Source organism: Thunnus thynnus, chromosome 2 (genome assembly GCF_963924715.1).
Source record: "Thunnus thynnus chromosome 2, fThuThy2.1, whole genome shotgun sequence".
Classification (NCBI taxonomy): domain Eukaryota; kingdom Metazoa; phylum Chordata; class Actinopteri; order Scombriformes; family Scombridae; genus Thunnus; species Thunnus thynnus.
The window spans coordinates 22,095,010-22,116,609 of record NC_089518.1 but is presented as its reverse complement, the minus strand read 5'-3'; the positions used below and the strand labels follow the sequence as shown (position 1 = coordinate 22,116,609).

Here is a 21,600-nt window from a genome sequence, read left to right as displayed (position 1 = left end):
TCTCCTTTCTGCTACCAGAAATAACAGCAGCTGCAGTCGCAAGTTAAGCCCATTGTTACCTGTGGACTTGTTGATGGCGTCAGGCCCTGCAGCCTGGTCCTCCTCCAGTCTCTGAACACGCTCCTGTAGATGAGCTTTGTCCCGCTCCAAGGCCTGAATTGTACCCTGCAATGTCTTCTCTGAGGCATTTTTCTCACGCAGTGCAGCCAGCTATCGAGAAAAACCCATCAGTCAGTGTATTTATACGAAATTAAGTTAACCAGGTTACTGTAGATCTGTGTATACATGCAGAGGATCAGTAATCAGATATCTCTCCTTCCTCTGACCTTATTTTGGAACTGTGGCTTACGAATTTGAACTGTTTAGTGAAGATGCTGCTTCCTGATTGACAGATAGAATGAAGCTCCTCACAGTGCAAAAGTGTCTGAATTTAACAAATGTCTAGCAGTGAAAAAAACATCGCTGTGCATAATTATCTCTCATTTCATCCAGCTGCTCCGCTGTGTTATACACATGCATACTTGTAAAAAGCCTTTTAGAAACCTGGTTACGTGTATACTATACATGGAAGAGAAATCAGTGTTCTCCGGGAGAAATCTACCTGAGGAGACCAGGTTTTTTGTTTACAGGACAGTTAAGAAGCTTACTAGAGAAAGTCGACTGTAACCTGGTTAATTAAGTTCATATAAACCCGCTGATTTGTTGGGAGTTTCTTGGGGAAGATAAAAACTGCACTAAAAGCATTACAGTGTTATGACAGCAACAATAAATCCCTGAACCATTTATTATCACTACCAAGCAAGCACAAATTCAATTCAGGCAGTAATTCAATCTGCAAGTCAAGATCTGACTGTACACAGACCTCAATGTGTGAGTGAATTCAAAACTATTTTTAAGAGGGTGACAAGATATCAAATGCGCTGAACAAACAAAAAGAAAAGTGTCACTAGGTTTGTGTAACAGGGACTCACAATCTTCAAAGTTGCACTGTCAGGTTTGGCAGGTTTCAGTGACATCCTGTTAGTCTCTACAGAAATGTCCCTGCCTTTGTCCTGTTCTTTGTCATTTTACTTGTTTATCAACTATCAAGAGGAAATGATGCTAAAAGCCAAATATGGGCTTTCCAGAGATATGAAAGACTGTGGGGAAACACTTCCTGCATCTTATAGTGCTCAGAATCTGTTAGTACAGCACTACTACATCTGTTACTACAACAGTGCAGAGATCTTGACCGGTGGGTGCATAAAATCAAATCTGAATCTTTCTGTGCACTCAGAATTTATGTTGTGCATGCTCTCCAGTTTTGTAAATAAGCTGCTATTCCTGCTGTCAGTACGAGTACCATCATGCATTTGAGTCTTACCTCGCTCCTCATGTTTTCCACCATCTGGTCCTTCTCTGAGATTAAGGCACTGTTTTTATGGATGGACTGTTGGAGGGCGGCCTTCTCCTTGTCCAACTGCTCCTTCAAGGTGCTCTCACTGTTAAATAAACAATAGTGACTCAATCTCAGAAGTAAAGATGTACAGTCACTCCAGGATGAGAAAAAATGGCTCTGATTTACCAAAATGTTTATCAAAAGAATTCCAATAAGTAAATAAATATTTTAAAACATGCCAAATCAGCAGTGAAAGCACATATTAACAAGTTAAGCGGGTGGGTGGGTCTGTGGGTAAAATGTCTGTGTGCTTTTCCTTAATGTTCCTTATCATCTGCCACCAATAGTTAATAAATCAGTACTATTACAAGTTGATGACCAACATCATATAATATTAAAGGTGTAAAGTACCTGAAGGCATTATTTGGCAGGCTTTGAAGGAATAGAAAAGCATTACGGTACATACCATTCACTTAATTACACATAAGTGTCATACAGGTGAAAGAATGAACCAGCTTTTGTTCTTTGTGCTTATTCAGACAAGCTTTAAAAAACTCACAATAACGGTGGACTTTCCAGATTTCTGAGAAACTGCCTGAATCACAAAATGATACTGTATTCTCTTACCTTTGCTTCAACTCCTCCAACTGTTTTTTGAGTTTTGAGTGCTCGTCCTTGAACTAGAAAACAAACAGTTTCAATTAAATCATGATCAGCAGATCAATAGCTGATAATCAAAATATTCTGATGCTTTTTAAATAAAGATGTAAAGTTGATGCACCTTCACAAGATCACTCTGGCCTTTGTGGTTGCTATCGAGGTCCTGAGTCAGCTTCTTGTTCTCATCCTGCAGCTTCTGCAGCGACTGCGACTTCACAGAAACCGCTTCTTTAAGCTTCTCACTGAATACAAACACAAATGTTAAAATCATTCAAAATATTCTGACTGATTTACTGTAACCCTCTAATGACATCATACTATTCAAATCGAATGGATTCAGTTATTCCAACAGCCAAAACTGAGGAAGACTCACATTTCCTGACACAGACTCTTGGTCTTCTCAGTTTCTGTGCAAAGCTGCTGTTTGGATACATTCAGATCTTCTTGGTGCTGAGAATTCTCTTTCTTCAAACCGCCCAGCTAAACGAATAAAGACATATTTACAATTTCAAGACACATATACCAAAGTTTTCACTTCATTCCGTTTCTCTCTCCACTCAGTCACTGAAAGATTTAGCATTTTCTCTGCAAACACTCGTCTCTTACCTCAGTCTCCATCTCCTGCTTAGAACGCCGGAGCTCCTCCAGCAAAGCTTGAGCTTCGTTCTTCTCCTGCAGCAAACTGGATTTCTCTTTTGTCAGCTGCTCGAGAGCTTCAGCAGTCTTGCCGGAAGCCTCTGAAGCCTAAACCGTGCATGAGCAGGAATATTCGTCAATAACTGTTTTATATTAAGAGCAGTAACTGGTTGATGACCTCAACCAACCAGGATGAGATATTTGCAGGTCATTTTATGAAGCAATTCATAATGCATCATTTGACCACAACCAATGATCTCATTTTAATATTATTGAATAAATTAATGACATGCCTAAGGAATTAACTTATTTTAATTATTGATAATCAATTACCCAAATTTCAGGTCATTTTAATTTTGAAGTACATGCCTATTAAGAAATAACAATTATTACACTAAGGTGGAAAATAACTATGACATACGCAAATATTCTATAACCTGTGGTCTCAGAACGGATACAGATAAGAACTTTCCAGTCACTTACGCAACTAGTCAGATAAGGAAAAAAAAAAGGTCAAGCCGTCTGTGTAGGACTTTCTCAAATCATACCACTGCTAAAATTAATCCTAAATGATGAAGTAACAATCTGTTCTCCTTCAATAGCCCCTAAAATCTAGCGTGTCAAGATACTTCATTTTTCTGTTTGTATTGTTTTTGAAGTGTAATTCGCAGTCTGCTCAAAGAGATTTTGCATGAAGTCAAATCCAAAAACCTCAAAATTGGACAAAATGACATTGTAAAACAGACTGGTGCTATAATTTCTAAAAACTATTTTTTTCCTTTTGAACTGCAAAACTAAACTCACAGCAATATGTTGAGAAATTCCCACATCTAGCTTTTTTAATAAGTCTGTTTACATCATTTATACAATCAAATGAAATATGAAACACCATCAGATGGTGTGTGTTGTCAAGATCACTTTAGACCTACATAATAATGTGAAACTGAAGAATTTTGCCTGTCATGTTAGATCACGTTATAAGTCCACAGGAGAGCAAGTAAAGGCTGGGAACTAAAGGCAGTCAACAGCGGTTAGTAAATGGAAGATGAAAGTTAGGCACAAAAATAAAAGTAAAGGGGAAAGGGAGACGCACCAGCAAGCATGCAGTGAGAAGGTGACATAGCCCCAGCCACTCTACAGTGTGTGTCAGTGATTACTACTGGAGGAATACCTCAAGCTGCTTAGAAAGAGCATTGTTTAGTTGGGACTCGAGCTGCCTGACTCGCTGGGTGGCTTCATCTCTCTCCACCTGCAGGGCATCCTTCTGAGCTGTTAACTGTGAGATGCTGGAGGAAATTTCTTCTTTCACAACGGCAGAAGCTGATACCTCTGCAGCAGCAGTCTTGTACTGCTTTTCCAAACGTTCTTTATCAGTTTGTAGGGTCTTGACATCAACCTCTAGTTGTTGCTGGCTAGCCTGCAACTTCTCTAACTTTTCAAGGAGCCTTGACTTTTCTGCGAGCCAGTTTTCTTGGCCAGTGTTGAGAAGAGAAATGTCCTGCTCCAATTTACACTGTCCAGCTAAAAGGTTCTCCTTCTCTGTGGTCAGGGTGGCCACTTGTTTGTCCATCTCCTCAAGTTTAGATAATAGCTGTTCTTTATCTTCAGACAACCTACTAGCTTCTTGCTCACGCTGTTTCAATTGTGTGCTAAGAGCCTCCATATCTACCATAAAAGACTTCTTTTGCTCATCAGCATTCTTGAAGTTAGAAGAAATCTCTTCATTTTCTTTTGTAAGTTTGGACAACATTTTTTGCATCTCTTCAATTTGCTTGGAGAGAGCATCCTTATCAAGAATAACTTTATTCCTTTCACTAGATTCAGCCTGTAGCTGGCTCTGAAGAAGGAGCTTGGCCTCCGATATTGATTCAGTCTGGCATTTTAACTCCTGGAGCTCCTGAAGCAGCCCTTGATTCTCTGTCTGCAAGGACTGCATTTTTTTGTCAGATTCAGTCTGCAATGATTGCAGACGCTGACAATCGTTTGTAAATTTATCTACCTGTTGAACAAGCTCCAAATTAGCTTTTTCAAAATCCATTTTTAGTTTACTATGCTCTTGAACAAGTTCAGCTTTGCCCTTTTCAAGAAGTTCAATATCAGAGTTATGTTTCTGCAGTTCATTTTGTAAATCAGCCTTTTCTCGTTTCAAAGAGTTAATCTCGGCTTCAACTACATCTTTCTGACGTTTTGTTTCCTCTAGCGTTGCTGTTAAATGAGACTTCTCTTGACTAAGATCAGCATTAGATCTGGAGTAACTATCCAACTGGTCTTTAGTTGTTCGGATATCGCTAGCTAGCTTATCTCGCTCAAGAGAAAGAGCACTTTTCTCAGAAGTGGCTTTTGTGTGCTTCTCTTCTAACTCTCCCTTCTCCCCTGCCAAACGCTCATAATCCATCTTCTGCTGCTCTAGTGCTGATTCCAGGCTCATTTTGTCTTTTCGTACGGCATGTAAAGCCATCTCAGTTTCAGAACTCTGAAGCCGAAATGCTTGCTTCTCTTGCTCAAAAGATGATAATGTGTCTTTCAGTTTGTCATTGGACTGAGACAGTTCTTCTGTTGAGACTTTAAGCTTCTCCTTTAATTCTTCTATTTCTTTGATGAGCTCTTCTTTTTCGTTACAGACCTTTCTTTGGATCGCAAGTAAGTCATCTTTCTCCTGCAGAAGGTGAAGCCTCTCAGAATCAGTCACCTGATTGCTCGTCTTGAACTCGTCCAACATCTGGGCTAGGCTCAGTTTTGAGGCTTTAAGTTCTTCACATTCACGGACAGAACTCTCCAAGTCTTTCTTGGTGACACCAAGTTTATTCTGGAGCTCCTCCTTCACTGTCTCGAGGCTCTTTTTATCTGACATGGCTGCACTGATTTCAGAGGACAGTTCTGCCTTCTCTTTTGTTAAAGTTTCTGTGAGGGCCTGCAGTTGGGTATTCTTCATCGTGAGATCTTCTTTCTCCAAGTTCAACGATTTAAGTTTGGCCTGCAACTCAGCATTCTTTGCATCAAGAGACTTTTTGGCATTTCTAGCAGCATCTCTCTCTAAAATCAAATTGTCCTTCTCAGATGTGAGCTTAGACCTGTTTTCATTGAGGTCCTCTTCAAGCCTGCTCCTTTCTTTGCAGGCATTTTCATAATCCTCAAGTAGTTGCTTCTTTTTAGCCTCAATCTGCTGGATGTCCTGCTGGTGCTTTAGGAGCATGTCATTCTTCTCTGCATTTTGTCTTTGAAGCTCCTCAGTTTGGGCCTGGTATTCGCCTTTAGCATGCTTCAGGTTTTTGTTTTCAGTCTGTACATCCTTAAGATCATTTTTGAGCTTCTCCAGCTCCTTGTTCAATGAGGTTCTTTCTTCATCTGAACGCTTGTTGTTGGCGAGTACTTCCTCTTGATGTTTTGAAAGCTTATCTCTGGTTTCTAGCAGTTCTTCTTTCTGGACTGAAAGCTCTTTGTGACTTATCTCAAGAGCAGAGAGCTTGCTCTGAACATCTGAGAGCTGTTTCTCCAGTTTGCATTTCTCAGCTTTAACATTCTCACTTTCCTTACACATGTGCTCCAGATCTATATTCTGCTTTTCCAGTTTTTTGGACATATGTTCAACATCATGCTTGTAGGAGTCAAGCTCAGCAGAAAGACACTGGGAAAATAAAGTTGGAAGAAAAAAAAGGAGGGGAATATATATACAGGGAAAAGTAAGAATGAATCCAAAATAAACCAAGCAGATATGGACATAAGTGATATGCAATTGGAAAGGTTGAGCTGCAGAGGCATTAAAATGGCAAAGGATTACACCACAGCTTACACCACAATGACTTAAAAAATATAAAGGCAGACATTTTCACTTCAGCTCTTACTTGACTTAAATACATCTGTTAATTACATTAATATCAATAATTTTGGCTGGTATGTAAACAAATAAGTGGCTGCTGGCTGTCAGAGTGTATGACTACAATCACCTGCAGCATCTGATACAGCACTTACTTTATGTCGTTTTTTTGTTTTTTCAAAAATCGATGAAAGTGAACAGAAAAAGTATATGCCAATTGTGACAATGAATCCCAGCCATCATGTAAAAATAGACATAAAAATGAAACTTATGTTTGTTTGGTAAGTGAAAATGTAGTACTTAGATGAAACATCAAGCTGATAACCAATGCTAGCAAGGGTACTTATAAAAGCTGTTATCTCATCATGTCATTTGGTTTGAATAACTAACTAAACACACTCTATGTAAGTGGTAACTGAACATCTGTAACACTGATTTTATCCAACTTTAATCTTTCAACTTTAAATCCATTCAACTTTAATCCTAGCCAGTGCTTTATCCATTTCACAGCCAGATCAAACTGGTTAAACTACATTTTTGCTTTTAAGGATTTATTTAGCTTTGCCAATAACCATAAATAGTCTCAAATATAAATCCAAGATATAAATTTCTTAGGTGTACCCCTGCAAGCATGTAGTCCATGACATATTAGCCTTAATGTCAGGGGGAAGTGAGAAACTTAACACAATAATCTATATGATGGTAATTAAGAGTGAAAATGTTAAATGAAAACAAAAAAATGTTACCCATGGGCTGGACGATATAGACAAAATCAAATATTACAATATTTTTGACCAAATACCTTAATATTGACATTGCAACAATATTGTAGGGATGACTATTGGTGCTTTCACAAAATATTTACACAATGAGATTTTTGATAAATAATTATCAGTAATGTGGATATGATGACTAAGTGGTTAAAGACAAATAATAGAACAGCTAGAACAGTCTGGTAAGTTCAGAAAATTACATCACTTTACTGTAATACAGCCTTTAAAACCAGGAAATCACTTATACCATATCACAATATTACAATGTCCAAAATCTAAGATGATATCTAGTCTCATATCATGATATCAACATAATGTTACCCAGTTACAAATAGTCAGATATAACTTTGTTGTGAAGATTGATTTCACATTTTGTTTTTGTGTACAAAGTGACGTTCTTCATCCAACTGATTTGGGGAAGAGGCTGAATTTTATGGTGTAAGTTTCTCATCAACAAAAAGCATGGGTGATGATCTTATATGAACGAACATTAGTAAAATCAGGAGTACATAAATACCATTTTACATCAAATGTGGCGATTTGAGTAATGTGTACCTCTGCAGGTTTGTTCTTACCTGAACCTGTTCCTTGTATGGCTGCAGCTCAGATACCAGCTTCTGCAGCTCCTGGGTTTTGTCCTTGGAGGAGGACAGCTCCTGGTTCAACTTGTCAACCTGACCTCGCAGCACCTCAAGCTCCTTCGCATGGAGCTCTGAGGCCTGGGAGAGAGCTTTCCCCTGTGAAGTCTTCAGCTCCTCAGCCAGGGTCTCACCCTGCTGCACAGTCTTCTCCTAGAAAACAGTTTTGAGGCAGCAAGTGACTAAAGGAAACACCTTTTCCATTGTATAAACCAAGTATTACACATTTTTATGTCTATAAAACTATTTCTCTTTGTTTGACATATGATTCTCATACATAAACCAATCATTTGTGCCCTACGCTACTAACCAAGGCAGCAATTTTCTCCTGAAGGCTACTTATTTGAGACTGATGTGTATCTCTGGTCTCTTTCAGCTCCTGGTCTTTGCGGGACAGTTCCTGCTGGAGTTTTTCATTCAAGTGTGCCACCTTCTCCTTCTCCTCTGCAAGCTGACTCTGGAACTCCTCAAGCCTCCTGAGAGATGATGAAAAAAAGAGTGACAGGTTAGATAATTAAAAAACAAACAGACTACAGAATGGAATAAAACAAAAGCAACAGATCTGGAAAAATGATTATAAATAATATAAATAAATACATCTTATTTAAAGTGCAGTAATTACGTTATAAAGGAATAGAGTATAATAAAGGGTGGTACCTTTCTTTCTGAATGAGGTCTTCATTCATTTTGGTCAGCTGTACTGAACTATCACCAGATGCCTTCATCATGTCTGAAATATCATTTTCCAGCTTGCTTTTGTCATTTGCAAGCTGCTCAAGCTTTTCATCTGCAGTCTTGAGCTTCCTCTCCAGCCCTTAGTAAGGACAAAGAATAAAAGTTTGTTCATAAAGTCAAAGGGTTTTTATGGCATGAGAAAGAAACAAAAAATGACAAATGTAAAATTATCTTTTGCTTTTCGATTAAATTTCTATTGTTGTTTTTCGGTACAACTTTATGAGACTACAGCAATTACGCAACCTTCTTACAAAACATTTAACATACAAGGGATTGCGGTTCTAATGTTCTCACCATTAAGTTGACTTCTAAGAGACTCTGATTCTGTAGTCAGGGATGTGCACTGCTCTTCCTTCTTACTGAGCTTCTCAAGAGTTTCTACAAAAAGAAAAGTGCTTCATTTTAGATGCTAGAAGTTTGTAAAAGCCAAATACTGGAAAATGATGGGAAAAGGTGGTAGGAAAAACATTTCACTCACTGAACAAAACAATCACTGATACATTTACCTTGCATAGTTTTTGCTGATTTAGTCTGCTCTTCTGTGCTTTCGGACAACTTTTGTTTCTGTGGGAAAAAAATACTTTGGCGTCAACTTTTTGTTAAAGTTTCAAGATGGTTGTTAAACATTTTCATGGGTTGTACAGCATATGTATCACATGTAGTCATGTGTAAGACCAACAGATACAGCAGACAAACAGACATATTTGCTTGTATTCGCTCATTGCAGATACTGTATGTCGGTATCTGTGTATATGTTGGCCAATAAGTAACAAAAAACTGCAGTAGCGAAATGTTTAAAGATACATTTAAGGTAGTTTAGAAAGGTCCTGCTCAGTGCATCTTGGTCACAATTCTCTGAAAAAATGTATTGATGAGATCTTCATCAAAAATGTTTATTGATGTTGATATGAAAAGACAAGTGACTGCAATCCTAAAGTAAAAGAGGAACTGCATGTATCGACTTCAAAAATTAAGTGATAAGCCTCACCAGGCCTCCAAGCTCCTGCTCCAGTGCGTCCTTCTCCTGCTGTACGGTGGTCAAACTCTGCTGTAGGGAGAGGACTTCCTGCTGCCGGCCCTCCACCAGAGAGCTCAATTCACTAACCTACAGTACATATCAAGTAAAAAAAATACAGAGGGCAAATGCAAACAGCAAAGAAATATGGGTAAGCACATCAAACAAAACATTAACAAAAAAATGGCAGAGAATTATTGTCTGAAAATGAAAGATTAACACCACTTTGATAAAAGATGAGACACACTAAAATGGGGTATTACAATAGTCAGGGAGAGATTAAGAACGCACCTTGGTACCCTGTGAGTGTTCTTGGCTCTGAACCTCCTCTAACTGAGTCTTCAGGGTCACAAGTTCCTGGTTACCTTGTGCCACTTGGCTGCGCAAAGCCACCAGTTCTGCCATCTGCTCTTTGGTTTGTCCATCCTTGTCTTGGGCCTGTTGTGCCAACGTTGCTCGTTTCTCCTCAAGCTCTTTTACCATAAGTTCTGCGGCATGAAGCTTTCCAAGGACATCCTCCATTTCCACAAGGTGCTGCTCCTCAGCTCTTTCAACGCTGGACCGTAGCGACTCCTCCAGTCGCTCCTTGTCTTCAGTCAAAGACAACAGCTCTGCCTTTAGTGCCTGCACTTCCTGACTCCAAGCTTTAGTGTCAGCTTCATGTTTGGCTCCAGCCTCCTCTAGAGCCAAATTGTGCTCCAACTTCAGCCTCTCTAGTGCACTTTTGGTTTCTACAAGCTCTGTTGCCTGCTCACCTGCACCTTGACTGAAAGACAGCTTCAGCTCCTCCATGGCTTGCTGATGAGAAGAAATGGCAGACTCTAACTTGGAACGCCACTGTTCGATACTGTCGGCATTCTCCTTCTCAGCCTGGCTTAAGCGCATCTGCAGCTGCTCGTTATCACCGGAGAGCTTAATGGATGTAGCTTGAAGCTGGGCAACTGCCTCTGTGTGGCTCTTTTCTTGAGATTCCAACTTCTCCTTGTAATTCGCCTGCTCTTCTTGCTGCTTAGCTTCTTGGGAAGCCAGCTGATCCCTCAGAGAGTTTATCTCTTCCAGAAGGGGAGAAATAGTAGAATCTGAGTCCTCAGAGCCCTGTTGGGTCCCAAGACGTAGCTGCAGGTCAGCTACCTCTCTGGTTCGCAGGGAAAGGTCCCTCTCAAGCTCCATAATACGGGATCTTTCCGACACAGTAGCAACCTTTGAAAGCAGAAATCTTATATTCAAACATGTGTCCCAATCTGACATACTGAACCAGTGAGACTTAAGCATACTTTGACTGATATTGAACAGATAAAAACTAATTGGTAAATTGCACTGCAATAATAGACAACAAAGCACTTTGTAATGGTAAAACCTGTCCAAACTCAAGTAATGTATTCAGATAGAAAAACTGTTCAATTTGCTTTCTTAATGAGAGGAGATGGTTTCCAAAAAAGGCATTATACTGACCTCTTGTGGCTATAAAGGGTATGATTCAAATAATGGACGTGAACACTGAAAGCATGTATGGAGCTGTAGCAGTGTGTAAGACATTTTCCACCATCCATTTAACTATAGTGAAAGAACCTGAGGGGAGCATTGACATGTTTACACTGATGTACTGCACTTAAGTTCTCAAATATGAGTCTTTTTTGCTGCTTTGACTTATTTATAGTAATGGCTTTGTTAGGACAGATGAATCATTTTATCAATATAATCATTTTCTTGATAAATTAATTGTCAAAACACCTGTAGAAACTATCACCCTCATCTTCATGAAACTAAAGAACTATATTTTTATTGATACCCCTTATAACTATACTACTCTAGGGGAACACACTGATGCGTAGTCTGGGAGATGGAGCAGGTTTAAGACTAGCAAAACGCAGGGACACCAAATAAGCAGGACAAATGGATGCTGGGAAGGACTGGGGAAGTAGAACAAAGGATAACCGAGAAAATGATTAGCTAGGGACAAGGGAGAAGTTTGTCTGTCTGGTTAAGCGGTGATACCAGTAAAGCAAGAGTGAGTTCAGGTTGGGTAACTTATTGGAAAATGGTGCAATTAAGGAAGCTGTCAGGCAAGACAACTGAAAGATGCATGTGGTTGTATTTTGGTAGTTGTGAAAGAATATTATATTTCTCAATGTAAAACAATTTGAAACAAATCAATTTAAAATGTGAGTAGGGTTAACATTTCAGGAGGAGAAAATGGTTACAAAATCATTCTCTAGCTGAGTTTGCTAATCTAATTTTACAGATGATGAACTATTTGATTTAATTTGTTTGTTGTAAGAGGAGGAGTATTTTTTTTATGTTAAGCCATAAAATGCATTTGTGGGGTTCATTCACCACAAGCCAATACAAAGCAAAGCTTCAGTTACTGCTCAGGACTTCTCTGTACCCTTTTCGGCCACTATCCCCGGCCCAAGCCCCCTTTTCCAACGCAGCACACTGCAGAGCAGAATTCATTACCCTAGTGTCTTCTAACTCTCTTTGGAGTTTCTCAGCTTTGGTCTTTTCAAAGAGCAGGCTCTGTTCAAGCTCCTTAATGTGGGCATGCTCCAGTCTGGTCTGCGTCTGTTAGTAAACAAGGGGGAGAGGAAGAGAACACACCAGTGCCACCATCACATGCCAGCCCAACGCAGACAGAGAGGGAGGGAGACAGGAGAGAGGACGGAGGGGTTTGGACAATGATGATAGGGATGGTGTATGTGTGAGTGTGTATGTGTGTCTTTGTGTATGAGTGTTTGGGGGTGGGGTGGGGGGTTGGGGAGAGGGTATTGAGGGGATGGGTGAGTGGAGATGGGAAGACACCCCATGCAGAACTTTCAGGCTGTGCCATAAACAGCTGCACATAGGGATTTATTGTGAAAGATGAGTGGGAAATACAACACAAGCAGCAATAGAAGGGGGCATGTGTTATGGATGTGCAGGATGAGTATGTTGATGGAGGAAGTTTAGAAATAACCATGCAAAATTGACACCTGGTGAACAAAGCATATTGATTGTTATGATACACAGAAAATTTAATAATGTGTGTCAAGCCAGCAAGTAAATAAAGTAGAAATGACTTCATCACATCATGGAAAGAAAGCAGTGACCCCCATACTTCATTCTGTGACATGAAGTCATACAGAAGATATCTAATGTTATGCAATTTCCATTTTGATGTAAAAATAAGAATTCAATAAAAAAAGACATATTTAATTTTGCTGTCTGCATTTATTATATTTTCATCTAAACTTAGTTGTACTTTTTCCTGCTCAATTACACAGGCCTCACATAGAGATTGTGATTTCATACTGGTGAGCTAATGGAGCCTGTAGCATTATCAATACCCACACTGCATTCTCTCTTTGGTGATAAGGCCATTGTCCGCACTGTATAATGTAAGTACTGTATAAGAAACCACCAGTTATCAGACCACCATGTGCAGGATTTGTGACCAAAAATCAATCAGTAACACAGAAGCATGTGGGTTTCAAGAAACAGAAGGTTCCCTTTTGACTTCTTGGTATTGTGTGCTATGAATAAGGGTTTTATGACAACTTAATGAAGCATTTCCTGCAACAATTTTGTGTTCTAGTCTTACATGTTACCCAGCGTACGTTGTTTATTGTGAAAGTTTCATTTTAAAAAGGGGAATGTCACCAATTTTAAACATTTTGCCAACAACATTTGTCATGTCATACCACATTAGGTAGAGTGTGTCGTCTTTCATGGACACAAACTTAACTGTTTAACTGGCTGACCGTAATATTACATTCAAAAGGTAATGAATTAAGCATGATGGAAGTAACTATTAAACTATAACTAGAAAAAATTTAGATCTCACTGTGTATTTTCTGGGTACTGTGAATTTAAACGTTTACTCACACTCTCTGACACTTTATGCATCCGCTGTTCATGGTCAGTTTAGTAGCAATAAACTACAATGTAGCCTAACGTTAAAAATAAGACCTTAAGCTTATCGTTACCTGAGTGTGCCATCCTAAAAATTACATTTGAATTCTCATTAAGCTGAGTGATATTCCCCTTTAGTTGCAGTGGGCAGACTAAACTCAGGTATGTGAGAGGGAAGTGGAATGACAAGGGAGCATCTCCAGTGGTTCCATGCTGAGCACTGGACCGACATGAAAGACGAGGACGGGAAGGAAGAAGAAGCAATAACATCACATCACTGAACAAGGAGGCACTGAGGGTTATAGCACAACATTAGTACACCTTCAACAGCTTGAAGTCAACAAAGCAGTTTTAAGTTTGACCTGTTCGGACTGTTGTTTGTTGGTGTATTTCAAGCTGCATGCAAGTTTTTAATATATCCACAGCTGTGAGTAAGTAATAAACTGTTAGTACACAAGCTTTTAAAAAAAGATAAAGGGGTATTCTAACCCTGTAGCCCTCATTTTAAAGATCTATTTTGAGATTGGATGCCTTCAGGGTAATTGAGATGGTCCCCTGTGAAGCACTGTGGAATAAATGACAAATCCTTTGATCAGATATGAACACAGATACCACTGAGCCCCAATACTCTGTACATCAAAGTTGGGATGAGAACATGACTCACTTGAGAAAAAGACAATGAATAATCGCAGCCTACTATGTTAAATTACAATAAATTATGTGAGGGAAGATGCAAAATGCAGGGACTTTCTTAACAGCTTAGCTTTGATAATGAACTATGACAACAAAACCTTACCATATTAGGTAAAGATTAAACATATAATGTTTACAATATAATGTTTCATTAGGCTAACAATAGTACAACAATACTAATATACCATTTAACAAGACAGGTTTAAGTGACCTCAAAGATATCAGGCCTGGGTTCTTCTATATTTCTGGTTTAGGCGTAGCATGGCTTTGTCATCAAAGCCAGAGCTTTCCTGCACCATTGGGTGCATTTGACAGCTCATCGCCCTGATGCAGGATGAGGAAGCCTGAATCAAACAGTCCATGCAAACATGTCTACTGAGACTGCAGAGTTGGTAGCTTCTACTGATAACACAAACGTCAGAGAATGCAAATGCTCTGTCAATGCTGGACTCAACTGCAGCTCTGTGACAAGAGATGCCAATTAATCTCATGCAAGCTTAAAAGAGATAAACCGATGTAAACAAAGGAGTCTAATCAATTTAAAGTCAACAATAAAGTACAGGTTTAATGAGAGCAAGTCTAAGATAGAACCAGGGTGCGGGGTGACTGCAGCACCTGTGTCCAATTCAATGATAGAATTTAGATTTTTAATCAGTGCGACAAATGTTGCTTTAAAAGGTACCTGCAAACTTTTTATTTCAATAGAAATATACAATGTCTGATTTCCAGTCTGATTTGGTATTATTGCATTGATCAATGTATTGTTTTTCAAATGTAAATTTAATAAAACATGTAATATATGTTATAATCATGTGGCTCTGTGTTGTGTATTTACCTCCAGGTCTCCTTTGGTAATACAAGCTTCTTCTACACGGAACTGAAGGTCCTCCACCTTCCTATTCAATAGAGGAAAAAAGTGTCAGGGTTTTTTTTTTTGTTTTGTTTTTTTGTTCAACCTAACTGGGGAACGAACAACCTCTACACTACAATGATCAAGAGAAAGGTTAAGCCAACTCAGGCACACCACATTTTTCTCATGACTTTGTAAGACTGTAATAGAACGACAGCATTGTGATCTTAGCTGCCACTTTCTCATTTTCCGTCTGAACAAACTGATCTGCTGGAACAAAAACAATAGCTACTGACATGCTGTCATGAGTGACTCTGTGTCTTTGTCCTTACCTACGCTCCTCCTCAAGCTGATTCAGCAGCTCTACTTTGTCTTTGTCTGCAGCTTCTACCAAGGCACGTAACTGATCCATCTTAGACTCCATCTTTAACAAAAAGGTCAGACATCGGACAAAAATGTCCATCAAAAGAGAATAAACATGCAACCAAGCAGAAAAGATGAGGTTATACTTCAATTAGTAATATAAATAAAAAGGCGTGGGGGTGTTATTATCTATAGTTGTCAGAATCAAATTTTCTCCTCAGTAATCATAAGATCAGCTCTAGTGTTATTTTTCTGTGACATATGTATAAACATGCAAATACTAATATCATTGATTATTTAAGCCTGACTAGTGAGATCAAATGATCTCGTTCTCATTCAATGTAAATGATTCTAGTTAACTAAATGTAAACATTGCAAATTACACTGAGAAATGATTAAGTCAACCAACACTTTATGATCAACAGGAGGTTCATGCAATGTGATATTAATCAACCAGTGGGTGAACTGACCTGCTCCTGGTCATCCCTGAGCAGGGTAATTTCTTGCTGCATCTCTCCAGCATGGCTAGTGGCCTTGGCAACCTCAGCTCTCTCCATGTCCCTCTCGGCCATAAGCTGCTCAATATGCTGTTGCTTCTCCTTCAGTGCTTCCTGCAGGGCTGTGGTGCCTGAAATCTTACGATTATACCGTGATGATGTCTCTGTTAGCTATGTAGAGACAGAGGAGAGATATGGTCAGTAAAGGTCACATTAAAAGACTGACAGACGACTACACACAGCCCTGTCTAGGGAAACTGTCACAGAGTGTGTTCATATCTCACCAGGCCTGTGCGGCTAGGCTTGGCGCTGACAGAGGAGGCCACAGAGCTCATGGTACTGATGGAGGAGGCACTGGGGCTTCGCTTCAGCCCTGATGGTGTTGCCACTACTTTCCGAACCGTTGTCTTTGCTTTGGCCGGCGTGGTGGACGGGAAGCCAATGCGTGTGACTTTGTGCACTGGAGCAAATAAGCCATACTTGGGTTGACACTGAAAATATCTGGGGACAGATAATTGAATACAATTATGCTACTGGTAGTCAAGTGGCTGACAAGTTGAACACCTTTCTCTTAGTGATTCACAGATCCAGCAATGTTTGTACCTTGTGCCTGCCACTGCCCCATCATTCTTTCCTAAGGGCTCATCCAGTTCCACACCACACCACTCGCCTTTGGCAAAATCTGTTTCCCCGAGGAAACGTACCACTCCTGCCTTTGTACCACCGACCTGAGAAGAAAGTACTAAACATTAGCCAGCATTCAAATCCCTTAACAGAAAAAGAGGCCTTAAAGAGTAATCAGCTTTGCGTGGTAATAAACCCTTAGTGAGATAATTCCATCAAAGCGACAGAAACAAACATGTGCCAGCTGCAAAGAGAATGAGGCCAAACTGTCACCATGTGAAACTGAACATGTTTTTTTTTTTCTTTCAATTATTTAAACGAACAGCTGCAAAGCTTACATTGTACTAAATTTGGTAGTGGTGAGCACATTTCCTCTGAAGCCCAATAGTGAGTGACACTTCCTCATTACAAAATGTGTTAAACACCCTCCTGGTTAAAGAAAGGGAGAAAAAAAGGGAATTTGTCAGTAGGAAGGAAGGTGATTCAGTGAGTAATGTGCCTCACGCTGACACTAATTTTGTCACCCAAGTAGCAAAGGCCAGATTATGTGTCACTGTCACTTTGCTGAAATATCCTGGGAAGAAAGTTTTTTTCTGAGATAATATAACATAAAGCTTACCAGTACACGGTCACCCATCTTCAGTTCCCTTTCCCCTTTTTTGACTGATCCGGTCTCTGAGAGGTTGGACACAGATTCACTGTTTGTGCGTGCTAGGTTGGAAGATGGCGTAGCTGGTGTAGCTGGTGTAGTGGACGAGGTCTTCTTGGCTGATGTGGTAGTTGAGGGTAATGTTGATTTTTTGGCGGGAGTATGGGAGGCCACGCTACTAACTGAGGGAGTGGGTGAAGCGGCACGGGATGGCGGTGCCGTCTGAGTTCCATTAGCCTCCCCCTCTGTGCGAGACAACTTGGATGGGCGGGTAAATATTCCTCGCAGGGCTTCACACTGGAAGTAGCGCACCCCTGCCACTGAACCGTCATTCTTCCCAATAGGCTCATCTAGAACAATGCCGGCCCACTGTCCTGGGGCAAACTGTGTCTCTCCCAAAAACTGTATGTAGCCTGGCTTATTCCCGTTCACCCATACTCGCTCACCAACCTGGAAGTCCTCCCCAGCATTCTGGGCGTCTCCTCCGCTGGCACTTGCAGCTGATTTGTCGGCTGCAGCAACTTTAGCTCCTGCTGAAAAATAAGGAAAGTGAAAGAGAACAGGACTTAAAAATCCATTGAGGTAACTGACTTGTATCAGGAGGACAAATGTTGTGCAAAACATTGAAATACTGTGTGATTCAAATCTATGATAGATTATACAATGCAAGTTTAATCTTTCATGTTTAAACGCACAATATGTAATTTCTGCCGCTAGGGGTCTCTTAATCAAAACAATAACAAAAGACGGAGTTTGATGATGTTGTGAAGTCGCGTGGGATCATGGGCGGTGTTGTCTTCATTGTTAAACTACCAGCTTCTCCGGGTTAGGATTACTCCTGTGTTCATTGTTCAGGAGGTTTTTACCAGGAGCCGAATTATCCGCAAAGGTCTCCTCCTCTCCAGAAAAAACTGACTCAGTGATTAAAAAAGATAAAAACACTGAATAAGGCAGTTTCACGTTTAAAAAAAATAAATAAATCAGTGTTTCTCTGATGCTGTTTGGCAGACAAAGGACGTCTGGGAGGGACTGTGAGCCAAGCTGCTGCTAACGTTTGCTCAGCTTATTTCTCTGACAACTTAAGATCCAGGCGTCCAATGACTAAAATCCTTCATTTCGTTAAAAGATATAGTTAAAAAACAACCAAGATCTAAAAAGTTTATCATAAAAATGTGGCTTAAAACTGAATAAAAGTCAATTTATGATGACAGACAACATCAACGTATCATCTTGTATGTGTATAATCTTTGATAGACGCCATTGTGGCGGACAACCACAACGTTGATGCATGCATCTTGTGCGCGTATACTCTTTGGTATAGGAGTATGATGCCATTGACAGGCAACCAAATGAAACAGACTGTTATCTTGATTAAAATTACGGATTTTTCTGCGTTTCAAAATTGTAGGAAACATTTGGGATAATGTAAGTACACAACTCAACAAAACATATAACACAGGTCTAGTTGTTTTTAGTCATTTTTAACGCAGAATAGTTACATATAACTTTAAATGTCTATCAGTAATAAAACTGTGAAATAATTAATAATAATTAAATATTCTAAATTCAAGATTTATTTAACCTTGAGTTCAGAATATTTTATCAGTTATGTGTTCCCAAGGTCAAGAATGACACTGACATTAAAACATGACTTTAAACTATCAGGGTCTGCAGTGACAATACTAGTGCTGCTATAAAAAATCCAGGCTAAATGAAAAGCTGTCTTTAACACTATCCCCATTCATGTAGTCAAGATACTGGCGCAAAATCTGTGATGCATAGATCTCTCTAATGCCGTTCCCAGTGTTATTGCACAAGAGTCACTTCAATATGAGACTGTGAGCCATTTACAACAAACCTTAACTTACTAATACAAACAGCTGTTCTGTACAGAGTTTTTCTTGCCTTCTTTGAGAAACATCTGACACTACTATAAACTGAAACTGTCAAATTTTGAGGATGGTTATTTCCTGAAATGGATTCATTTAATAATCAATTTACCAGAGGACAGTATGAATTACAAATGGGTGGGTGTAGACAGTGTTTCACATGGTCTACAGCATCATGTTTGCCCCTAGCAAGGCTAAATTAAAGTAGCACAGTTATGACTTCTCCCTAAGGTTCAGTGACCATTCAATATTACTGTTTATCATGTTTGCATATAATTGTATTGTGCTATAATCCTCATATTGATAAATTCACAGATCACCATTCTAAAATATAAATAACATCTGGCTTAAATAGAGATATATCTAATCACACAATATAGTTGTAGTAATCTGTCTTGCAGTTTCTGTCTCAGATGACTGCATAAGTCACAAGGGTCTGAAATGCCAAAAGCCAAGTCAATTAACCTTGGTTTGTGTTTAATTTGTATTAGACATGACTTTTTCATGTCAGTGGTCACAATTTTAGCTTGACATTACTAAAACAAGAGGTTCTCATTCTCACTGTTTGCAAGGATGCAAGGAGTATGCTCTCACATCAGTTGTAAATACAAAGGCAATTTTACCAAGCATAATGTAAAACAGGTCTGCCACAAGTATGAAAGATCTGACATTTGCATAATGTCACATTCACAAGCCCCATTGGGATGGCAAAAGAAATAAAAGCAGAAGCAACTTGGTCATAGCCCCGGAAGTATCAACCCAACAACAAGCCCTGGCTCCAGACCACTGGAGGGGAAACACTGCTGCTATTCATTGCAAGTTGAAGAACATGGACATGAAGAGATTCTTACCTGTGCCGGGGTTGGTCTTGGGTGCTCCTGTCCCAGGAGGCCTGGCTATCTTGCTGGGCACTTTGATCCCGCTGCCCTTGGCTGAGCTCATGTTTCCTCCTGTGTTCTGTTAGACCCACAAGGCTTATGTCCGTCAGTGGGTGCAGACTGACCCCAGACCATCAAAACAACTGGTTGCAGCTCTGTGATGGCGAAGTTGTTCTCTCCGCACCAAAATCAATTTAACAAAGAAAATAAATAAAAACAAACAAAAACAAAAAACAAAAACCAGGAAAAGGGAGGAGGGAGAAAAAAGTGGAGCTCACGAAAAAGGACCCTGTTTGGAGAAAGTAAAAGTAAAAAGAGAAAGAGAAAGCAACATTACTTGACTTCATTAGTCTGCTGACAGCAATAATTTAGAGTACTTTGAGTAAACTAATAAAAACAGCAAGCACATATATGTCTTCAAGGCACGCTCTTTGACTTTGTATTGGGTGCTGTGTTAATGGAGACATTTTGTTTCTGTTATGACAACAAGCTCCTCAGCACAGACCACGTCACAGTTAGACCTAAAAATATCCTGTCAAAGGCCAGACGATATGCAGTCTATGTTACTGCCATCATGAACTTCTGAAGAGATCATCATCTGTGACCTTGACCACAACACACACACACACACACACACATACACACACACACACACACACACACACACACACAGCACTACAAACGTGGTCTCTCTCAATCTGACATTCTGGCATATAAAATCATGAAAGTCTGGTTGGAAGCTTTTTCTAAAACAGGATTACTGTAGAAACACGACCACCAGCAGCAGTAGCAGATTATCCTGTTTGGCAGATTACCTCACCACACAAACAGATTGGCTGAATGTACTATTTCAACACGGTCTTCAGGACGCAAAATTAGCACCAGCCACCAGCCAAATACTGGTAGAAGCAGTGGATGGTAGATTCGCTTCATTCACTAGCCAAAAAATACAATGGTAATCTATTGAGTAGCTGGTAAAATTTTAACATTCACTAGCCATTTGACCAGTGGACAAAAAGGTTAATAATTTTGAACCCTGATAGTCTTCCTGTTGTTAGTAGGCTGACAATATGACTGACTGTGGCATAATGATACATTTTTACACACCTTCAGCCTTGATTAATTAAAGCAAACAAGAGCAAAAATGAGGACAAAATACTGAAAAACCTTGAGTTTCAGGCAGAGTTTACTGATAGATTTGTATTATTTCAGCCTATTTCAATAGAGCGTTGCATCAAATAAACAGAACGTCTGCAGAGCAGGTGCATAGAGAGTCTAGGACACAAAGTCTGATGCTTGATTGTGCAACCATCAAACAGTAGGCAAACTACAAACAAACAATCCAAAGCAAAGGTGATCTACTTTTTCAACATGACCCAACAAATACCATACAGTTATCTTAAACCTGCAGTGCAGAACTTTTACATATAAATTAATATCTGCTACATTCGAGGCCTTTGCCAAACGAGTTCACACAATGTTGATTAGGCCTATCACTGCTAGATAAATCTCTCTGTATTTCACAGTATACAGAGTTTTTAAATCTCATGTTGGGCGGGCTGTTGGGTCGATAATCACGCGGCTCTTCTAGACTTTCCAAATGTAATCAAACCAAATGGA

At 39.6% G+C, this 21,600-nt stretch overlaps 1 protein-coding gene across 4 annotated transcripts in view; it reads right to left on the bottom strand.

Annotated features, from left to right (window-relative positions):
* The window catches only part of clip1a (CAP-GLY domain containing linker protein 1a), a 29,299-nt gene that overhangs the window by 3,429 nt on the left and 4,270 nt on the right, over positions 1-21,600 (bottom strand). The window contains exons 2-23 of one of the 4 annotated variants that reach the window (XM_067611025.1): positions 19,954-20,269; positions 17,184-17,746; positions 16,544-16,668; positions 16,225-16,441; positions 15,914-16,111; positions 15,413-15,504; positions 15,066-15,126; positions 12,107-12,211; positions 9,941-10,849; positions 9,623-9,739; positions 9,141-9,198; positions 8,929-9,012; positions 8,557-8,713; positions 8,210-8,375; positions 7,837-8,052; positions 3,846-6,299; positions 2,645-2,782; positions 2,412-2,518; positions 2,160-2,280; positions 2,006-2,058; positions 1,364-1,481; positions 60-210 (exon numbers count right to left, since the gene is read on the bottom strand). In XM_067611025.1, coding sequence (XP_067467126.1) covers positions 60-210; positions 1,364-1,481; positions 2,006-2,058; positions 2,160-2,280; positions 2,412-2,518; positions 2,645-2,782; positions 3,846-6,299; positions 7,837-8,052; positions 8,210-8,375; positions 8,557-8,713; positions 8,929-9,012; positions 9,141-9,198; positions 9,623-9,739; positions 9,941-10,849; positions 12,107-12,211; positions 15,066-15,126; positions 15,413-15,504; positions 15,914-16,111; positions 16,225-16,441; positions 16,544-16,668; positions 17,184-17,746; positions 19,954-20,044 — 6,301 coding nt within the window. In that variant the 5' untranslated portion in view covers positions 20,045-20,269. The remainder of the gene's footprint in view (positions 1-59; positions 211-1,363; positions 1,482-2,005; positions 2,059-2,159; positions 2,281-2,411; positions 2,519-2,644; positions 2,783-3,845; positions 6,300-7,836; positions 8,053-8,209; positions 8,376-8,556; positions 8,714-8,928; positions 9,013-9,140; positions 9,199-9,622; positions 9,740-9,940; positions 10,850-12,106; positions 12,212-15,065; positions 15,127-15,412; positions 15,505-15,913; positions 16,112-16,224; positions 16,442-16,543; positions 16,669-17,183; positions 17,747-19,953; positions 20,270-21,600) is intronic. The other 3 variants (XM_067611033.1, XM_067611041.1, XM_067611048.1) reach the window with 3 other exon arrangements.